This window comes from Zootoca vivipara, chromosome 1, assembly GCF_963506605.1.
Source record: "Zootoca vivipara chromosome 1, rZooViv1.1, whole genome shotgun sequence".
Taxonomy (NCBI): domain Eukaryota; kingdom Metazoa; phylum Chordata; class Lepidosauria; order Squamata; family Lacertidae; genus Zootoca; species Zootoca vivipara.
In genome coordinates this window covers 90,787,008-90,808,573 of record NC_083276.1, presented here as the reverse complement: position 1 = coordinate 90,808,573, position 21,566 = coordinate 90,787,008, and the positions used below count along the sequence as shown (strand labels likewise).

Genomic DNA, 21,566 nt, shown 5'->3' with positions numbered 1-21,566 from the left:
GGATAATGGAACCAGCTATACAGCCTATTGCCTTTTCCATTAATAGTGAGGATTTTTCCAATAAACTATCCAAGTGAGAGATGTTTCTTGATTTTTTCCAAATATTTGCCCTGCTTATCTCAGAAAGAACCAGAGTTATATGAGAATATTGTCCTTGCCAAATTAATTCAGGTATCTGAATGTCCTTCAATAGTCATATATATCTTTGGGGGGGAATATCCCCTTAATCAGCTCATATTTTCACAAAGTGATGTGTCTTGCATTCATGGTTCTACGTCAATAACAAGCACTGAACTGTAGTAGAGGGGAGAAAATGAATGCAACTATCTAAAGGCTGCTATCATACATAGCCCAGATTTATAACTTACAAATTTGGTGCAACACAGGAATAACCCCCAATCCTTTCGTGGGGGTTGTAGAGGTGAATCACATGAGTGAGGCCTTTTCTTATAGGCCATTTCCCCCCACATTAAAGGTAATGTGTGTGGTAAGTTTTCCGCTGCTGCCCTGTTTTATGTACCCTGTACACCCAGGGCATATCTGAACCAAGCTAAAATGTAATGACAGGGCAGGGAACCTGTGGTTCTACATTATCATTTTGTATAAAATTTTCTATACCACCCTTCATCTGAGCAGTTTTACAGTAACACACACACACACACACACACACACACACACACACACAAATAATGTAGTAACAAACAAAACCAATACCCCACCACACACAATTTGAAAGGTCACATAGATTGTTTAATTAGCCAAAGGCCTGGGAGAAAAGGAATTTTTTTTACCTGGTACCTAAATATATGTAGCACAGGTGCCAGGCGAGCCTCCCCGGGGAAAGCATTCCACACAATGTTGTGGAATACAGCTTCCGCCATCCCTGCCCGTTAGCCATCCTTACTGTGGCTGATGGGAGCTGGAGCCTTACTTCACCTGGAGGGTCACTAGTCCTCCATCCCGTTTGCTAGAAAAAGCATGTGCACAATTTTATTATTTAAGGTGTAGTCATGATTTCTGAAGAAAGTCTTAGTACAGCACTAAGCCAATTTCTGTATTGCTGATCACCAGGTTTGTCTTACATTCATAGCCAATAAACCTTACAGTGAACTGAAATTGGGGGGAGGGGAGAGAGAGAGAAACTGATATCCAAGCTGGCCATATAGAAAATGACAACAATAAGGTTTGTTCTTTTGCCTGAAGGAAATTAGAACAAATGTATGAGCTTGTGATGGTAGCAATTCCCATGCAGTCAGAGCAATGAAGAATGAATGCCCTCGGAGCACTGACTTGCTTGTAAGAATGAAAGGCGTCCATATTTAAGCAGCTGTAGAAGAGTACTGGAATGAAGGCTAAATGATTGTTCTGTCATTGCCATTCATGCAGTCCTTTGCAATTTGCTTTCCTCAATAATAATGGTTTCGGTCCAGTATATAATTTCATATATTACGGTGTGTTTTTTTGGTGCAAGGGCAAGCTCTGATGAGAAATGAAGGTTTCTGATTAGCCACAGGAAATATGTGACACAGTGCAAGATAGAATACTGCAGCCTTTAGTCCCATGTGGTATGATGAAAAATTGTGACTGAATTTGCCAGAAACAAGATGTAGAAATTGATTCCATACAAATGTAGGTTTTTTTAATGTGCTGCCTAGCTACCCTCTTCCCCATTCCCAGTGCATTTAATATAATGCAAAGCTATATGGCTGAGGTGGCCCTCCAGATGTCGTTGGACTACAACTCTCATCATTGCTGATCATTGTCCATACTACTGTAGATGGCACTGATGGGAGTAAGGCTGTGTTCACGTTAGTTAGTGGCTTGAATCATTGTGAGGTTGTAACCCTTCCACTGCATTTCCAAGTTGCTTTCTCATGCCACTGTTCACATCAAGGCAGGGATAGGGATGTTTTTGCCCAATTGTTTCTTTCCTAAAGTTGGTGCCGCTTCCATCTGCGCATGCACCCTCATCTATGCATGCAAAGACGAACAGTTCAGACTGCACAGAATGGCAGTGCCTTTGAATCACATGAAAGGCAGTTGGCCTCAAATGAAACCAAAGAATATATGCTGCTAGTGCCAGCCCTTCATTTTGGTGCTTATGGTCCTTGACACACACACACACAGAGAGAGAGAGAGAGAGAGAGAGAGATATTTCATAATATATTTTGGGCCCTCATTGAAAGTCAGCTGTGATGGTCATCCTGTTTTCTTTTCCCATTGAACAGCTCCTTTATCTTTCCAATAAAGGATACCTGCTCTGTGAATATACCTTTTGAAGAACTACCTTGGAAGAATTGTTTTGCCACTCCAATGAAACTGTCTGTGTCACTAATAGCATTTTGAAAAGAAAGGCCATTCTTGTTTTCGTTCTGTTAACTGCCCTAATGTGCTCCACAATTAAGGTATAACCTTTTGGAAAAAGACATGAAACCGGTCAATTCAGACTGGCTGTAAGAAAAGTGATAAAATAGCAAGCCAGTTGCAAGAGGTTATGCGGGAGGTTTTTTAAAAAAAATAAAAAAAAATCTTACCAGTTTCTAAATCGCGCTCTGCCTTTTGAGCTTCAGAGGGAATAGAAATAGTAACATTCCAAACGTATTAGGGCAATACCATTTATTAGGCCAACCGAAATGTCACAAAATAGCACGTCGCCTTTTGAGTCCTCCAGAATGCTTCATCAAGCTAGATGGTAAACAGAGCAAGGGGGAAGAAAAAACGTTGGCTGAGGGTGAAGCCATGGAGCCCGAAGATGGCAAGTGGGAGGAGCTAGCAGATATTCATTCATACATGCATATGTACATAATTTTATTTGTATGCCACCTTCCCACAGTTACAACCATGCTCAAGGCGACTTACATAACAGCAAGACTGGAGCGAATGAAGAACATGGGCTGTTTTCAACACGGACTAACTTTCAGTTAGCCAGTAGTCAATGTTTTTCTCCTCTAGGCATGTTGTTTTTCACCTCTAGCTCCATTTGCAAGCTTAACAATATGTTGCTGATCACTGCTGTAGGGAAAAGAAATATTTCTCAGAAAGATGAGCTAGTCGCTAGTAGTTGAAACTGAGTCCCAGATCATATGTTTAAAAATCCACCCCACAAAATAGACCCACACAGGAGAAGTAATATATGAACTGGGGCTTCTCTGCTAACACCAGAAGCCTCTTTCAACTTGATGCCTTTCATAAAAGTATCTGGCTACCACTTTGTATGGGTTAATTTGGTGTTTCCCATTTTGAAATAAATGAAAATTTCAAAAGCAGTTTGTGACAATGCAAAGAAAGAAGTCAGTTCAAAGTAAGAGGGTCAGATATCGATGGGAGTGTCTTAAGTGCTTTGGATACCAGCCAGAAACCAAGTTTGGAGAATTATAACTCTATTCAATAAGGGCATAAAGCTGCTCTGCTTCTCCCTTTGCAGTGCCATCAAACAAGACATGATGTATTCAGTTATCAGTTATCCATCGTTTCCCAGTTTGCTTGAAATGGAAAACTATGGTTAATTTCAGGCTTCTGTAATATACCGAGGGAGGACAGAAGGGTCTGCATGTGTGGGGAAAAGGTGCACTCATTTCTCATTTCACTGAACCAGGATTTGGTTTTCTAAACTCTCCCAGATAATTGGAATATTTAAAAAAGCACAATGTTTCTGTATTGCCAGCCTTACCGGTACACATTTTAAGATTGGGGGCTGTGGACCTTAGCATGGGTCAGAGCCCCTGTTCCTTTAAGCAGTTGTGTGTTTATATGTCTTAAGACATGGGTAGGCAAACTAAGGCCCAATGGCCTTCTAAATTCAGCCCGCGGATGTGTTTTTACATGAGTAGAATGTGTCCTTTTATTTACAATGCATCTCTGGGTTATTTGTGGGGCCTGCCTGGTGTTTTTACATGAGTAGAATGTGTGCTTTTTAAAAATGCATCTCTGGGTTATTTGTGGGGCATAGGAATTCGTTCATTTCCCCCCCCCCAAAAAAAAAATATGGTCCTGCCCCCCACAAAGTCTGACCGGCCCCCAGCTGAAAAAGTTTGCTGACCCCGTTAGACAATTTCCCCTGAAAGGCTGCTTTTTCAGAAAGGGAAACCTAGGAAGCTTAGGGCTCTAGATGCACAAACCCTTCTAGTTTTACAAACAACAGAGTAAAATTCAGAGTGACCATCAATCCTAAGGAATTAGTCATAGAGTTTGTCATTTGTGCTGCATTTCATCTGAGACATTCAAGCTGTTGTAATTTCATTTGTGGCTTTATATTGCATTTAACCAGCAGTCTGAGCTGAGACACAAAAGTTATTGTTTTATCTACTGAACTGCCTTGCTTCATATCTATTCTTTATTATTGGCATTGTGTTCAGTGTGCATGTAATGCTGTCTCTCCTTATATTGCTTTAGCTCCTCTGTTTGAAACGGAATGCAGTTACGTGGAGGCTACACTTGAAGAGTTTCTGGCCTGGAGTGGGAAACAGCCATCGCGCTCCTGTGGACCATTCAGTGGTTATGAGTTGTGTAAATACTGGACTTACGCTGACTATAAGTATATTGCTAGGCTATTTGAAGATAAGCCAGAAAATTTCCAGGTACGTTGTTAACCTCTTCTTGTCCTTCTCATGTCAAAACTAGACAGGAACACCTAGGGAATCTTCTGGTTCTTACGCAGCCAATAACTAGTGTAGCATACTGTAGTTTTTATTTCATTCATGATGTTTTTAGCCTTTTCCTTCAAGGAGCTCAGGATAGTGTAGGTAAAGGTAAAAGACCCCTGGATGGTTATGGCCAAAGACGACTATGAGGCTGTGGCGCTCATCTCGCTTTCAGGCTGAGGGAGCGGGCATTTGTTCACAGACAGCTTTCCAGGTCATGTGGCCAGCATGACTAAACTGCTTCTGGTGCAACAGAACATCATGACAGAAACCAGAACGCACAGAAATGCCGTTTACCTTCCTGCCACAGCAGTATCTATTTACTTGCACTGGTGTGCTTTCAAACTGCTAGGTTGGCAGGCGCTGGGACACCCCAACACGGGGATTCGAACCGCTGACCTTCTGATCGGCAAGCCCAAGAGGCTCAGTGCTTTAGAGCACAGCGCCACCCGCGTTCCACAGCGCCACCTGTGTGCTTTTCCTTCAAGGAGCTCAAGATAGTGTATATTGTTGCTCAGCCTTCATTTGGCCCATGTGAAGGCCAAAATCGCCAAGTGAGCGTCATTATTAAGTGGGAATTTGAACCTGGTTCTTTCTGGTCCACGTATCCAGACTCCAACCCCTACACCACACTTGCTGTGAATTGGGAAGTCTGTGTTTCAAATCTCACCACCATGAACTCACTAGATTGCCTCCAAGCTGCTATTTTTCCCATGCTTAATCTCACTCAGCAGCGAATAAGGATAATATTGCTTGACCTGCCTTATAGGGTTGCTGTAAAATTGTATGTGAAGCTCTTTGAAAGGTCAAAAACACAGTATAAAAGCTAAGTATCATGACAGTTTATGGAGAGATGAAGTACTGTATCATGGTTTTGTTAATAGAAAAAATAAATAAACCTAGTTACAGATTTGCTTGACCAAATATTCAGGGTTGGAGTGCCATTGACCTGTTTGTATAACTATATTTTTCGGTCTTCGTTACACTGTATGCATAAGTAAGAGTTTGATGCCGGGGGGGGGGTATTCACAAATATATATGTAGGTGCGCCTAGGGTTGTACAGTATATTGCAGTTCTGCTCACACCACAGACTTCTCCTTGTACAATGAAACTTTCCTCTCCTCTCCTCCTGCAACACCCCCCCTCCCCGCACAAAAAAGTCTGTGGTGGAACAGAAACCTCAGTGTGCCCTGGGATATTGGGATTGAATCCAGTTTATGGGTGCCTGTTCCATCTCCCTGGTTTAAGCAATCATGCATTCTTTTGCAGACTTGAATAGGCCTATGATGAGGCCAAAAGCTCATTCAGTTATGGCATGAAGCCGCATTTAAAAGTCCAGTGCAGATACCAAGAAAGACTTCTTAATGTTGCCTTACCAGCCTTACCAGCCTTACAAACATTGATGGGTTTTCTTATAAGTTCTGTATCTGCTGTTTATTTTAGGTTTTATTTAGATAGTTTTCTAAGGTGATTTGAAGGGTACGAGAAGGCCATCTACCTTTTTTTATTTATAGTGATTAATAGGGCCATTTAGAAGTTGTTTGAAATTTAGATTGTGCTGTTTATCATTTACAGTTGTGTGACTTAAGGTAATGATTCCATTATTTTAATGTATGAGCAGTATCTCACATCATCCAGGATTTTTTTTTGTTCACTTGATATTACATTATAGAATTTTGAGATATAAATCACAGGCAAGATATATACATGAAGCTTAAATAGAAATAAGTCCTCTTAAAGTGACATATGGCTATATTAGCTCTATTGTAAGCAGCAAGCAAAATAAATGTAATTCAGAAGGTAATGTGCCATCTGTTATGGTTGGGATACTTATAAAATGTATTTCTTTTAGCTGTGGATCTTTTTTTTACTATAAAAGAAAGAAAGAAATAGCAGCCCATTGTGCCAAGATTTCAGTACTTAGCAATTCCTTTTCAGTTCATTGGATAAAAACTATTTTTCCCATAATCATGTCAGGTATTTACTGAGACTGTGGCATTTTTTTAAAAAAAGAACCCTCTTTTAAAAATCTAATATTGATTAAGCTCGCTCTCTTTTTTCTTAAGTTGTGCCAGAATTCAGAAAGTATTTAGGTGTGAGATTAAAGTATAGGAATGGTTATTACCCTTAACTTTATCATTGAAATACTTATATTGGATTTTAAATTTTATGACTGTGGAAAGCTTTTTCCTTTGCTGCTTCTTGAAGCTTCTGACAGATGTTTGTATTAGGCTTTAGTATTTCTTTCTGTAAATCAAGTAACCCCCTACTGTTTTTTCATTCATCTGGAACCTTATTCACCTTGATGATTCCCAAGGATTGAATCTCAGAAAAAGATGTGCTACCTTCTAGGGAATTAGGATTTACTGAATGTTTCTAGTATGCAAAAGCTTGGACTACTATTCATTTATTTCAAGATTTCTAAGCCACCTTTCAAAATGTAACATTTTCCCAAAATGTCACATGGTCACCAAATTTTGAAATTGCATCTGTGTTCAACAACAGTGGTAAGGCACTAGATCTGGCCAGTAGGCCACATCCTTATTTCACCTACCCCATACTGGCTAACTTTGACAGGTGAGCAGGGCTGATGGGGAACTTCCTAGTGCAAGCAATCCCCTTGGAGCTCTCTGATAGTGGCGATCAGCTGTCAATAAGCCCTGCTTGCCAAGAAACAATCAGGAGTGCACCTGAAGCTCCCAGACGTACCACAACTTTACTTGGTTCATGCCTGATGCCACACATCGTGTTGTTTGGGGGAAACTGCCTCATGGGCCAAATTAGCCCACAACTCAGAGGTTACCCACTTCTCATATAACATATTAAAACAGCACACACAAAAATTGACCAGCCATCCCACTAAAGCCATCTTATAAAATAGTTTGACCCATAGATTCCCTTTCAGCTCTACAATTCTATGAGTCTATGAATGAAAAGACCTTGTCTCTTCTGATTGCCAAACTAACTGGCTGGTAGGACTGCAATCAGGTTCTCTAGTCAGTCTTAGTTCATATAGATCATGTGCTCCCAAACCATTTAGGACCAAGAAAGTTAAAGAACTCTGTTCTGTAGAGCAGGGATCTATAATACTGGTGTTTCTCCAGACTGTGGCCCAGAGGCCAGAAGTGTTTCCTGCTGCACAATGGCCCTGTAATAAAGTTGGTGCTATTTGGTAGTGATGTTTTCCAGAATGTACATATATATTACATACAAAATTCAAGTCAAAAGTATAATGCTTGTGTTTCCATGCCATGGTAAGATATAAACCATGGCTTATAATGAATAAGCACTATTACTTCACATCTCTATTAAAATCAGGTGGAAAAAACCATGATCCTTGGCTTACCATGGCATCCAAACCAGGATCATGGTTTGTTTAGGAAGAAACAAACCATGATTTTAGGTTTAGAGTTCATGCTAAACCAAGGATTGCGATTTGTTGCTTGTGCTGAAGGAGGAGCAATCTGGTAGTATGCGTATTCATAGTAAGCCATATTTTACAGCTTACTATGTGTGAATATAGCCAGTGTGTGAAATATATACAGTATTCTTCTTAAAATTCCAACACATTTTTCTTTTCATTAAAAATGAAACTGTTGGCAGGACAACAGTTCTGGTAATTCAGTACTGTACATGTTAACTGTCCTGTATTATCATTGCCATAGGAGATATTGGGTGCACATATATTCTGATCCATCAGATAGATATAAAAAGGTAAGGTAAAGGACCCCTGGATGGATATGCTACTGGGAACTACATGAAGGAAGGTCCATAGCACAGCAGTAGAACCCATGTTTTACATGCAGAAGGATCCAGGTTCAGTCACTTGCATCCCCTGTTACAAGATCTTAGATAATAGCATAGGAGATAGCTGTATCTGAGGGCCTGGGGAGCAATCACCAGCTGAGGAAGACAGCATGGGAATACCGTAAGTGGACCCCTGGTTTTGACTTGGCACAATCCGGTTTCATATTTACATAGTTGAGGAGGGCTATCATTTTTATTCTGTTCTTTATATACAGTATATGTATACCACTGGTTTGACTATCTTGCTGAACAAATTGGTAATTGATCAGCTGTCTTTTTGGACAAATTGTAGCCATTGTTTTAGGTGATTTGGCATTGAATCAACTGTCCAGTAGATTAATTATACCAGCCATGGTAGCACAGAGAGTGGCAAAAAGTGTCCAGGTATGCAAAAATGATTAGATATGTAGATCAAGCACACAAACACCTCTTAAATAAATCTGGAGTATGGCAAGAGCTGACACGTCAAGCATTTCCCTTTCACATAAGTACTGGGTTAGTTTGGATAGCTTTGAATTATATTTTTTTCCAGTTTAACAGATTTTACAAAGTAAATATTATGCATTTGGTACATAAAATGATAAAGGATCTGAGCGGAACTATTTTTACTTTTCATGGACAATTAATTTGCCCCCTTCTTTTTTGATTAGAGCACCATATGTCAATTCTCCCTAATAAGTTCAATTAATGGCTGCTTAAATAATGAAATGAGCCTCATTTCTGTACACCCGCAACCAAAATGCCATGAATTGCCTTTAAACTTTCATGGCATGTTGATTCTATTGTTTGTTTTGAAGGAGCCCAAATTCTAGGTGTCTTGTTCTCTGCATAACTAAATGACTGTCCTCTGTGACATGAATACTACATTCATCATTTGAGGCACTTCTCTGGGTCTTCTACCACCTGAAGTTAGGGGGGTGGTGACTGGAAAGAGGGTCTTTCCCAACTTTCCCCAACCTGGAGCCTTCCATCTGCCCTAGCCAACATGACCAAAAATCAAGGATAATGGGAGTTGTAGTCCAAAGAGAGGTGGGTAGGGGTGACCTGCACACTTTTTGCTTTGGGCCCCACCCCCTCTGCTGGCATGCAGCCCCCAATATAGTGACAAATTTGCCCCCCTCCAATACCTGGGATAAGAGATTGGAGCTCTACCAATTAAGGGTGAATAGTATCAAAATTTGAATAGCTACTATCCATTGTGGCTATGCTGTGCCTCCACGGTTGGAGGCAGCCATGCTTCTAAATACCAGTTGCTGGAAACAGCAGAAGGGGAGAGTGCTCTTGTGCTTGAATCTTGCTTGTGGGTTTCCCACAGGCATCTGATTGGCCATTGTGAGAACAGGATGTTGGCCTGATCCAGCAAGCTCTCCTTATGTTCTAGAAATCACACAGATTCACCAAACTGTGATGACACTGTGATTACAAATTTCCTTCCCCGCTCCCCAAGGTTAGTTAATTGCACATAGGGAATTATTTGTTTCCTCAGACAAAGAGTTTTATTGAAATAGTGAGATAAAACTTAATGCCACTTAGGTTGGCCAGACGTTGATGCAGTGGTAGCAGATGGAAACAGGCAATCCGTTTGCCTATTCATTTGATTGATAGATTAAACGTATATCCTGTTCCTTCCAAAGAATATGTGGTAAACATTATCCTCGCCACAGGGCAGGATGTCAGAGAGAGTCCATACTTGTGAACACTTACCTGGGATGACGCCTCTTTTTCTTGGATGGCATAGTCATCTGTATTCTTCTGTCAAGTACTGGGAATTTTACAGCACATCAGGTACAAAAAATGATGATTAAATGGTAGCCTGTAACTCCCTAGCCAGTACTTACATTGAGGAAACCTGCCACTTGGTGAATCGCCCTCTGAACCCACCACTTGATAAGCCACAAAGAATGATTTGACTGGCGTGAAGTGTACATATCTAGATTTAAAAGCAGCTTCCCTAAACAAGGCTCCCTTAGCTCTATTAGCTCAAAGGTTAGCTCTTTTGAACTTAATTTTTCAGTTCTCATTCATTTCAGTGAATCTCTCTAATGGCACATATACCCTATGGCAATCTAAGCAGGGGGCGGGGGCGGGGAGAAGAGTAGATAGAGCTTTCTGAAGATGCTGTACCCACAAAGGATGAGAAAAAATCCAAGAGGCAGGGGATGCTTAGTAACAGAAGAGATATTCAAAACATTTATCTGAAGTGTATCCTTGCAATAGGACGTAAGATGGTCCGACTTTGGATTTCCTGAAAGAAATGGAAGAGAGAGTACTCTGTGGATTGGCTCAGCAAGAGCTAACACTCCTTGTCATTTGGACTCCTATGGGTGCAACTTAGTGCTACAAGTGCAAGGAAGGTAACCTTTACTATTTATTGCCATCTGTGCAACCAAATGTGATTGATTCCGGATGATGATTCCTTCTTTTTGAATGTTTAGTTGATGTTTTAATTTTCTCAGGCTTTCTGTGATCGGAAGAGCCCCGGGCTCATTATTAAGAAATGGTAATGTACTCAAATGAGAAAATCAATATGAATTTCTCTTGATATTATTTATATGAAATATCTTGTTAATCTTGGAGTAAACAGCTATGCCAAGTGTGCATACTTTCCCTGCTGTCACACCAATACAGAGGTGCTGCTTTTCTGCAGAGCAGGTGCAAACCTGACTCATGGAATTATACCAGTGCATTCTAAAGTTCTTTCTTTATAGTTGAGTCCTGCCCGGTTGAATAATTTTAGACTTGGTGCTTACTGGTCTTATGGGGAGGGGGGGAGGATTTTTAGATGGTAATAGGTATTATATCTTAACTTAAGTGCTGCCACAAGAGACGAAGCCACCTGGGTGTTATGGGGCAAGCTATTTCATAAGTTGGGTGAAGCCATGGAGAAGATCCTATCTCTTGTCACAGCCAACTTTGCTTCCAGCAAAGTTCCAGGATACCAGAACTTAGGCAGGAGATATTTTGGTACACCTCTTTTCTTGTTCCTCCCTTCTCATTACAACATCTTACCTGGGAGGATGCAAGTCCAAAACTATACCTTACACACAAAATACAGTAACAGAAAGAATCACTAGAGAAGAAAAGGGTACAGAAGCTGTGGCGGTATGACAATAAAATGATGGTTGTTGCAGGAGGAAGGAAAGGGAGACAGCCTGGATCTGAAAGCCAGGCAGTGCCAATTGCTTTAATTGTGATCATAAGATTGCCTTTTGTTTTTCCTGTCTATGGTGTCAATAAACATGTGAGAGCATCCCTCTTTTGTTGATTATGTGGCTCTTCTTAAATTCCATAAATTTGCTGCATGGGCTATTATTTTAATTACTTTTCCTTTTACTATTTCCATCACTTAGACTTTTCTCCTTATAAAACTTTTTTATGTGCTCATTTGCTCTGCCTTGTGAATTGACAATTCAGCATTATGGATAAACACACAGAGACACATTTTTTTTAAAAAAATAGCTTAATAACAGGATTGCAGGCCAGTGCCCCAGGATCTCTGAAATCAGCTTGGATGTTTGACTAACCCTACAATCCTATCCATGCTTACCTGGATCAAATCCTCATTAAATAACAAGAAACATACTTAGAAGTAAACATGCACCAGAGCCATAGGAAGCTGCCTTATACTGTAGTCCAGTAATATCTACTTTGACTCTCCCCAGGGTTTCAGGCAAAAATGCCTTTCACCTGAAGCTCTTGACTTTAAATGTTCAGGATTGACCCTGGGACCTTCTGCATGGAAGGCATTTGTTCTATCAGTGAACTATGGCCACTTCCTCCAATTGCTAGGATTGGGTTGAACAACAAAGTAAATTAGACAGCAGGCTCCCTACAGAAAAATCTTGCTTTCATGTTGTTAGGTTCTTCAAAGAGAGAAGGAGCACACACTTGCGAGGATTTTCATAATGTGCTAAACTCCCATACCCCCAAGGGCAGAGCCAGGAAATTCAAGCAACGGGGGGTCTACGCACCACCCTGGCATTTTATGAGAGTTAGGTGTCTAAATAGACAGATTGCTTTCCTTGGACTAAAGTATGGCGAGCATAAAAGACAACTGAGAGAGAAGGAATAAACAAGATACATGCAAGAATATAAACACTGGATATGCTGTATGTCTTAAATAGATTGAAATATGGCACCCAAACTACTGGAAATATGTAAACTGGAAATCTCCCACAATGGCACACCTTTTGGTTTGTTCAGAAAAATTAAGATCCTGAGTAGAGTTAACACAAACTGCAATATCAAGTTCAATACAGAGTTGGTTTCTCAGAAGTAAAGGCAGAAGTGAGTCACGGAAGTTTGTTGTACATGTTGTCTCCCTTCATGGCTGTATCCAGGGAAATGTAGTCCTGACTCATAAATGTGTTGTTGTTTTTAAAGTGAAGCTCCCCGCCTCCTTAAAATGGTGCGTAACCATTTAGTGCATTATGCTACTTAATAAGTGCCTGTTTTCCAGCTTCTCACAAGTCTTAAATAGGATGCTCGTTTGTGGTATTGATAGACTTGTTTGTTTGCTGTTGCTCAGCCTAAAGGGGAGGCTGTGACTTGCATCATCTCTGCTTCCAGGAAAAGATGGCATCTCTACCCACCTGAAGACTCCAGTTTCCTTTATCCTACCAGAATTCCCTATGAAGAATCCAGCGTCTTCAGCAGGGTCAATGTGGTCAATCCTGATTTGAAAAGCTGCCCACAGTTTAAGAAAGCAAAGGCCCATGTGGTGACGCTTGAACCTGGCCAGGTAATTCCTGAACTCTTAACTTTACTCTAGTTTGGAACCTTTGTTAAATATGAAATGGATGGGAATAAACAAAGAAGTAAACAAAGCTGGGAGGACGACCATGAGGTCTGTCTTACTTCTCCCAGTCTCACTAAAACGTTTTGCACTGAACAGAGACAGATCCTGGTGGTGAAAAGAGAGGTGAGGCAATTTCCTGCTGGTGGAAAGTGAAGTGAAGCAACTTACAGCAATGCCCCTTTCCGTCTGTAGTCCTCAGTGGCACCTCCCATGTTGTTTCAAAGGGTTCCCCAACCCAGCGCAGTTTTCCAGGGCCTATAGGAGACTGCGGGGGGGGGGGGGCGTTTTTATTAAAAATCATTTTCTCCTGTTCCACCAGCAGGATTCCTCAAGCTGAATCTGAAGCCCTTTGGGGATCGGAGAAGCCTTTTTGTTCACAGGAGGCAAAGTCTTCTGGATCCAAACTTGTTTGTTTAATGCCATTCTCTAGCAAGTGAAACCTTCCTGGCTCATGTTCTTTCACTTGTCTTGCAACTGGACCATCTAGGAAAAGCCGCCATGCTTCACAGACATTTTACCTGTTAGTTTCTCTGAATCCTGTACTTAACAGGCTTCTGGGACTGCTTTGAAACCATCTCATCTCTGCAACTCGCAAGTTTTACAATGTATTCTTAATGAATAAGTGTGCAGAGCCAGCAAAGAGCTTTTACTTACGCTTTCGTGGTGATGGATAACTTCCATAATGGAAACACTTGCCCAGCAGCTACATCACTTGTATTTACAGCATGCATTAGTATTTCAGTAGAGAATCTCAAAGTACTCTTAACAAGGTCATGTGAAAGTTGATTAATCATATTTTACTGAGGAAAGGAGACTACAGTATCTGAAAAGCAGCCATGTGAAGGATCTCTCAATTTAAGGCCATCACGACTTAAGGGTCACTAGAATGCTCCTTCCAGATGAATATCTCTATAGTAGATGTAATCACTTCTTTGCTCAACATGTAACTAACTTCCTGTACAAAATGGGCTGGTTTTCTCCGATTCAGATACCCGCTTGCTGGAAGTAAGTGCCGCTGAACTCAATGAGACTCACTTATTTTTTATTTAAGTCTTTAACGGATTGATTTGATGGAATCTCAGCACCCTTTCTTGTATATCTTACAAGACAGGGAGGGTTTCTGGTGCCCCAAAACTCACAGAGATGGTTTTGGATAGACTTACCACCCTTTTATTTGTGGTCCTAAAGACTGAAGCAGGATGTAAGGCTGTAAGGCTAATGTTCTCCAATTCTCTTTGTGACTTTTTTTTCTTTTAATGAGTTGTTTTATTAAATTTATATTCTATGGGCAGATTCAACTACTCCACTCCACTGGCAAAATTCAGCTGGTGCAACAGGGCTTTTCTCCTCTTTTCTCCTCTTTTCTCTCATGTGCCGCCCGCCCCGTGCCTCCCCCCAAATCCACTCTGGAAAGTTGGGAGAACCCTGAGCACAACGCGGGGGGGGGGGGAGGTGAGAGATCATTCCTTTGGGCAAGCAGGAATGCTCAGGCTGATGGCATCATCTGCATTGAATTCCACCCTGTTTTTGTCACCCGTAGCTGCATTTTAAAGTTACTGTGAAATCTGCAAAAAAATAAGTTCTTTAAAAAATGTATTTACATTTCACCATTTGTGGTGGCTTAAAACACACACACACACACACACACACACACACACACACACACACAGTGGTACCTCGGGTTACAGAGGCTTCAGGTTACAGACTCCGCTAACCCAGAAGTATTACCTCGGGTTAAGAACTTTGCTTCAGGATGAGAACAGAAATCACATGGCAGCGGCGCAGCGGCAGGCCCCATTAGCTAAAGTGGTACCTCAGGTTAAGAACAGTTTCAGGTTAAGAACGGACCTCCGGAACGAATTAAGTTCTTAACCAGAGGTACCACTGTATCCCATACAAAATATCAAACAGTATGCTAATAACAATAAGAATAGCAACAGCAAAACGTTTCAGTTCTTTGAATCAAATTTCATCATCTGCCCATCCCCCACAAAATAGAGGCCCCTTTCCTCCTACACACACTCACTAAAAACAGTAAAGAATAAAGTGTTTTCAGTGCCCAGTGGTATATCTGAAATTTTAGAAGTGGGCATGTATAGCATTGTGCTGTTATGGCACTTTCAAAGCTATTTTCAGTGTGTTCTGTTGTATAGCAAATTAACATTTTATACTGCATAATAAATGTATTCCCGGTGCCCCAAATTAAATTATTTTACTTCACAGTTTTTTCTCTCCTACAGCAGAGTAATGATCTTTGCTCATCATTTTGTTGATGTTTTGAATAGAGGGTGTTTTTTTGTTTTTCTTCAGGTTTTTTTAAAATTGCCAACAGTGGGGCATTGCCTTGTTTTCAGGTTAAAGAATTCAATGTAGGCATTCTGTTTCAGTGATTAGGAATGGTAATGAAGCAGTAGTGTCACTGTTTTTAATTAAGCTTCAACTAATTAGAAGTCAAATCTTGTTAAAAATAGAAGGTGTAAAGGCCAGCTGCTTGTTCCAGTGTTCTACTTCGCAAAAGACGTACTAGCGCAGGCATCCCCAAACTCCAGCCTTCCAGATGTTTTGGACTACAATTCCCATCTTCCCCGCCCACTGATCCTGGTAGCTAGGGATCATGGGAGTTGTAGGCCAAAACATCTGGAGGGCCGCAGTTTGGGGATGCCTGTGCTAGTGGATAGCTGCTGCTTCTTTTTAATCTCTGGCAGCCATTGAGTGGACAGAGACTTGACGCCAAGAAAACACATGGCAGTGCCAGCCTAGGTTTCTACTTCAGAATGCAAGTGAGGCCATAGAACCATAAGACCACAATACCCCAAGGAGCGCCTCTCCCCATATGAGCTGACCCAGCCCCTGCAATCATCACCTGCAGCTCCTCCTCATGTGCCCTCTCCATGAGAGGTCTAGAGGGTGGCAACATGAGAGGAGTGGGCCTTTTCTGTGGTGGCTTCCCATTTGTGGAATGCTATTTCCAGGGAGGCTCGCCTGGTGTCTTCGAGGCCATCTATTCCAGCTCCTTGGGGACGCAGGGAACTCTCTACTACAGCATCCCTGATAGGTGACCATCCATCCTCTGCTTAAAAACATCTAACAAGGAAGAGTCCCACATCCTTCTAAGGCAATCTATTCCGTGGTCTGAAAAGTTCATGCCATCCAGAAGTTCTAAGGCTTTATCTGAATCTTTTGTGAGCAGCAGGCAGGGGTGATATTTGAATTAATTGGGTCAGGTTCAACAATAGCTTTGAACCATCTATAGGGCAGCCCTTCAGGTATTTGAAGGAATACACCTTCAGCTCCTCCTCCAGGCTGAACATACCCAACTCCTTCAACCTTTCCTAATAGGACTTGGTCTTCAGGTCTCCCTCAGCACCTCTGTCGCCCTCTTCTGGACACATTCCAGAGGATGATTGAATATACTTCCATGTAAATAATTCCCTGCTTACGGACAGGTAGCAGATCTGGAAGAAGGGTTCTAGCCTAGCTTTCTCCCTGCCCTGCTCATTTTCTGTGTACTTGGACCTTAAAGAAAATTAATGGAGCATGCACTCCTGCAGCCACCACTTTCTACCTGCTCTCTAAAGCAGTGGTCTTCAACCCCCGGGCCACGGACCGGTAGCGGTCCGTGGATCAATTGGTACCGGGCCGCCTAAGGATCATTAAATACAATTAAATTAAAATTATTAAATCAAAACAATCTAAATAAAATATAAACAATAAACGCCCCCCCCCCCAGCGGGCCACAGTAAAATTATCAAACGTTGACTGGTCCGCGGTGATAAAAAGGTTGGGGAGCACTGCTCTAAAGTGTTAAAAATCCCAGGAGGGCTGTACTAAACGATCCTTCCAAATGAGCAAAGCTAAGGAATTGTCTGCAATGAATGAATGCCAAGGCCCTTTAAGGCATGCCTGTCTCCCAGAAGAATAATGCCTGCTGGCTCTGCTCAGGCCTGTCTAGTATTGGAAGGGGTGTGATGAAGCAATTTGATGAGAATCCCTTAGATAGCAAATGAATTGTTCTACTGAATGCAAAGACTGAGCGTGTATTACAAATACAATTACTTGAGGATTTGCAGTCAGCTTCACTTTGTGGTAATTTACAGTAATCTCTGTTTCTTGCTTGGCCAGGAACTGCATGCCTTGGATTAAGATGTTGTAACAATGCAGAATTGAAAAATAAAATAAAGATAAAGGTGTGTTTTGGTATTCAGGAGAGCAGCTGTATGCTAGCTGGATGCAGGCGTTGAATATTAAAAGAAACTTAATGTGCCTAATGCCATCTTCTGGCCAATGTGTCTCATTCCACCACTCTTGGTTATATTAAATACATTCAGGATCCCTGTTTCAATATATATTATAATTACTTTTTAATGTTACCTTGGTCTTTAACTCTTAAGCCAGGATGAATAGAAGTAGATGAGCTAAATTCAATGCAATTTCATTGATTTTAAAAGATTTGCCTAGTTTGAAGGCTAATTTCTTTTTAGAAGCTTGAATGTGGCCTTTGAAATCTTAACACCCCCAATTAAAATGTTTGAAATGTCACACTACCCTTAAAACATCTGTGTGATTATCAGTGATGGCCAAGTTACTGCAGAATTAATTCCATCTTGCACTTGCATCTGCAAATGATAATTTCAGCATGTGGGTTTGTGAGCATAATTATGTGTTCGAAATGAGAGGTTCATTTGTGAAGTTTGTGTAGTTGTTTTTTTCCCTAATAGCAAATTGGCATCAGCTACCTACCTGACTGACTTAAAAAGAATACTCTGGAAATAAAATATAAAAAAACAGACAAGAGATGTGGGTAGCTGCTGATCAATAAAAAACTCATTTTCACACATTCATAACTCTTCTTCTCTTTTGTGGAGCACAATTCATATAAATTGTAGGATAACCCACACACACACAAAAAAGAGAATTTGTTTCATCAAGTTTGTCATCATATATGGAAAACGGATTTGAAATGGCATGGAAATAAATTGTAATCTTCATCTGACTTTCACTGAAAGATTTAACTTCATATCTCTTAAGAATACTACCGCACATCAGCAAAATCAACCCTGCTCTGCCCTCTGAATAAACATGAAACTGCTCGTGAGTTATTTCATTTTGTATGAATGTGTTTGTTCTGCGACAAACATTCAAGACTGACTGCTTGCCCCTCAGAAATTGCTCTCTTGCTTTCCTAGTGATTTTTAACCCTCGTTAGTGATGTCTTGCCTAATTTTGGACAGATTTTGTTTTTTGATGTGCAAATATATATATATATTGTAATATACACGTTCAGTACAAAAGGTGGGACCTTTTGGTGAGACTGTCACAGCTTTTGGAACAACACTAATGACGTATATAATGAACTTAGAAGGGACCTTCCATAATGTTTTTGACACTTTTTAAAAGGCCTTTAAAATAAAACTTCCCCACATGCAGCCCTATAGATAACCCTATTCACACAGCATAACTGTGGGGAATTAAACGTGTAGGAGGTGAAGAGGGGATATGTCTTGCCCCGCAGCCTACACTCATTCTGTTCGATGTTCTGCAGGGTGTACAGTTACTCTGCCTAACTGGGAGACATAACTTTATGTCTTATGCACATAAAGGGGCTGCATTATTCAAAATGGCAGCAGGACCCCAGCTGCACCTCTGACATTTACACATTAGGTGGGGATGTCTGAGCCAAGGAACCGTATGTATGAGATAATTACATGAGCTGGATCCCTGACTGCTCAGGTAAGCTTCTATGGGAGCTGGAGGAGTTGCTGATTATGTTTGTTAGTCACTGTAGACCAAAAAGCCTCAAAGTAACTGAACTTTGCAAATAGATGAAACTCAAAGGCATAAAATTTCAAAACAATGTACTGTACAAAATTCCTAAAAGGCTCACCCACCCCACTAAAATAAAAGTACAGGCAACCCCCTTATTTGCACGGAGGTTGCATTCCAGGTCATCATACATGATGCAGGACTATTACACCCCCTTTTCCGGCCACTGTGATACACACATGCATCGTCGCGTGTCATTTGGATATGCGTAAATCAGTCATTGCCTGTACCACAAAAGAGGCTACTTTAACTTACCAAAGGCCTGGGTAAAAAGACATTTCTTAGCCTAGTGCCTGCAAACCTGACAGTGATGGTCCCAGGCATGTGTCTCTGCATTCCACACATTAGGGGCTACCACTGAAAAGGTCCATTATTGTGTGGTCACTTTCCATGCCTGTCTCGGATGAGGCATGGACTTGGGTGGCACTGTGGTCTAAACCACTGAGCCTCTTTTTGGGCTTGCTGATCAGGTGGTCAGCAATTCAAATCCACACGACAGTGGTGAGCTACGATTGCTCTGCCCCTGCTGCTGCCAACCTAGCAGTTTGAAAGCACACCAGTGCAAGTAGATAAGTAGGTACCGCTGCTGCGGGAAGGTAAATGGCATTTCCGTACGCTCTGGCTTCCGTCAGTGTTCTGTTGCGCCAGAAGCAGTCAAGTCATGCCGACCACATGACTCCCTTGGCCTGAAGAGAGATGAGTGCTACACCCTATAGTTGCCTTTGATTGGACTTAACCAGACAGGGATCCTTTATCTTTACTTTTACTTCAGATGAGGCCTCTAATGAAGACTGCAGTATACCACACATAACACACTCCAGTGATCTGACCTAGAGGGTAACACAGCATAGACAACTGAAACTATAGTACCCCTCTTGACGTAGGGCCACAGCTGAACCACCAGCCAAAAAATGGCTAAACATGTAGCCTTTCCTGGCTCAGTTATCCACACCTATGTTGGAGTCAGGGCTGGGGAAGCTGTGCAACATTGAGGATGAGACCTGCATCACAGCCCCACTGCCCCCCCTTCAATACATGGACCTTGTTCACATGCAAAACATCTACAGGGACCTCTATAAAGTCCTGGTTATGAAGGGTGGGCCATACATGCATAGACTCCATAGAGACACGTGTTTGGAGAAAACATTTCCAAAACTCGAAACATGCTTTGCCATCAGTTTTGTATTACATCCACCAACACTGTCCTTTTTCACCTTTGATAACTTTACATTCCTTGCTGCTTTAATAAATTCCGGTTTTAACATTATGCTGGTATGCACAGATGTTCTCTTGGCTAGTTATTTACTATGCTTGGCTTGCAGTCAGAATCCGTAGCTGCACAGTAGTAAATTGCGCAAGGACTGGTTGCAAAGGCCTGCGCTAAATTGAGAAATACATTAGTTCATTGTTCTTGTCTACATTTGCACACCCCATAACCACACTTGCCTAGAATACCTTCTGGCCCTGTGTTAGCATGTCCAAAAATGTCATGTACAAACAAGATACTGTTTCAAGGCTCTCTCTTGGCAGCTGTTTTATTACTTTACATTTTCATCTCCTTCCCCCCATAGTCAACCTTTTGTCTCTGCCCCATCTTTACTAGTTATCTCATGCTGCCTTTCCCATTTACCATAAGAGCAGCATCTATGTCTAAATAACTATAATAGCATTATTATAGCAAGCCAGTAGAGGGTTGGAGGTGCTCTAATGTGTGAAGGTAGTTTCCTACCTTGCCCTAAAGAATTACTCCATTTAGTTCAGTGGTGCAACTCCCCAGCCCTGACTCCAACATCTGCAGCTGCTACTTCCATCTAATTGAAAAAGAAAGAGGAGAATGATGTGAGCAAGAGCTTTGTATGAGCATCACAATGCATAGGAATTCTGGATTGTAGAAGTGTCCACACTATATAATAAAATGTATGCATCTATATTGGAAAGAAAACATTTGAAGCACAAAACTGCAAACACATGTTCTTTTTCTCAGTGACAGCCTCGTGTATTTTTGTTCCAATGTTATTTTACTAGTTCCTTTGTCTTTACTAGGTCCCAGCTCCTGCCAACCTAGCAGTTTGAAAGCACACCAAGTGCAAGTAGATAAATAGGTACCACTCCGGCGGGAAGGTAAACAGCGTTTCTGTGTGCTGCTCTGGTTCGCCAGAAGCGGCTTAGTCCTGCTGGCCACATGATTCGGAAGCTGTACGCAGGCTTCCTTGGCCAGTAAAGCGAGATGAGCACCGCAACCCGAGAGTTGTTCGTGACTGGACTTAACTGTCAGGGGTCCTTTACCTTTACCTTTTTGTCATGAGTATATGATTATTCTAAATTTAAGGGATCTTTAGACCTGAATTCTGCTAACACATGTGTCACAGTGGCCGGAGTGGGCTACTTCAGAGTAACGACACTACGCAGCTCTGCATTTTATTCTTTTATTGGTGCTGCGTATTTACAGTGCTGAAGTCATTGCTATTTACACGGAGTGATGTGGTCAGTCGGTTTC

The 21,566-nt window shown here is 41.4% G+C and overlaps 1 protein-coding gene across 2 annotated transcripts in view; it reads left to right on the top strand.

Annotated features, from left to right (window-relative positions):
* The window catches only part of HSPBAP1 (HSPB1 associated protein 1), a 72,284-nt gene that overhangs the window by 17,347 nt on the left and 33,371 nt on the right, over positions 1 to 21,566 (top strand). For both annotated transcript variants that reach the window (XM_035128919.2, XM_035128910.2), the window contains exons 3-5: positions 4,393 to 4,577; positions 10,666 to 10,802; positions 13,018 to 13,189. In XM_035128919.2, the coding sequence (XP_034984810.1) occupies positions 4,393 to 4,577; positions 10,666 to 10,802; positions 13,018 to 13,189 (494 nt within the window). The remainder of the gene's footprint in view (positions 1 to 4,392; positions 4,578 to 10,665; positions 10,803 to 13,017; positions 13,190 to 21,566) is intronic.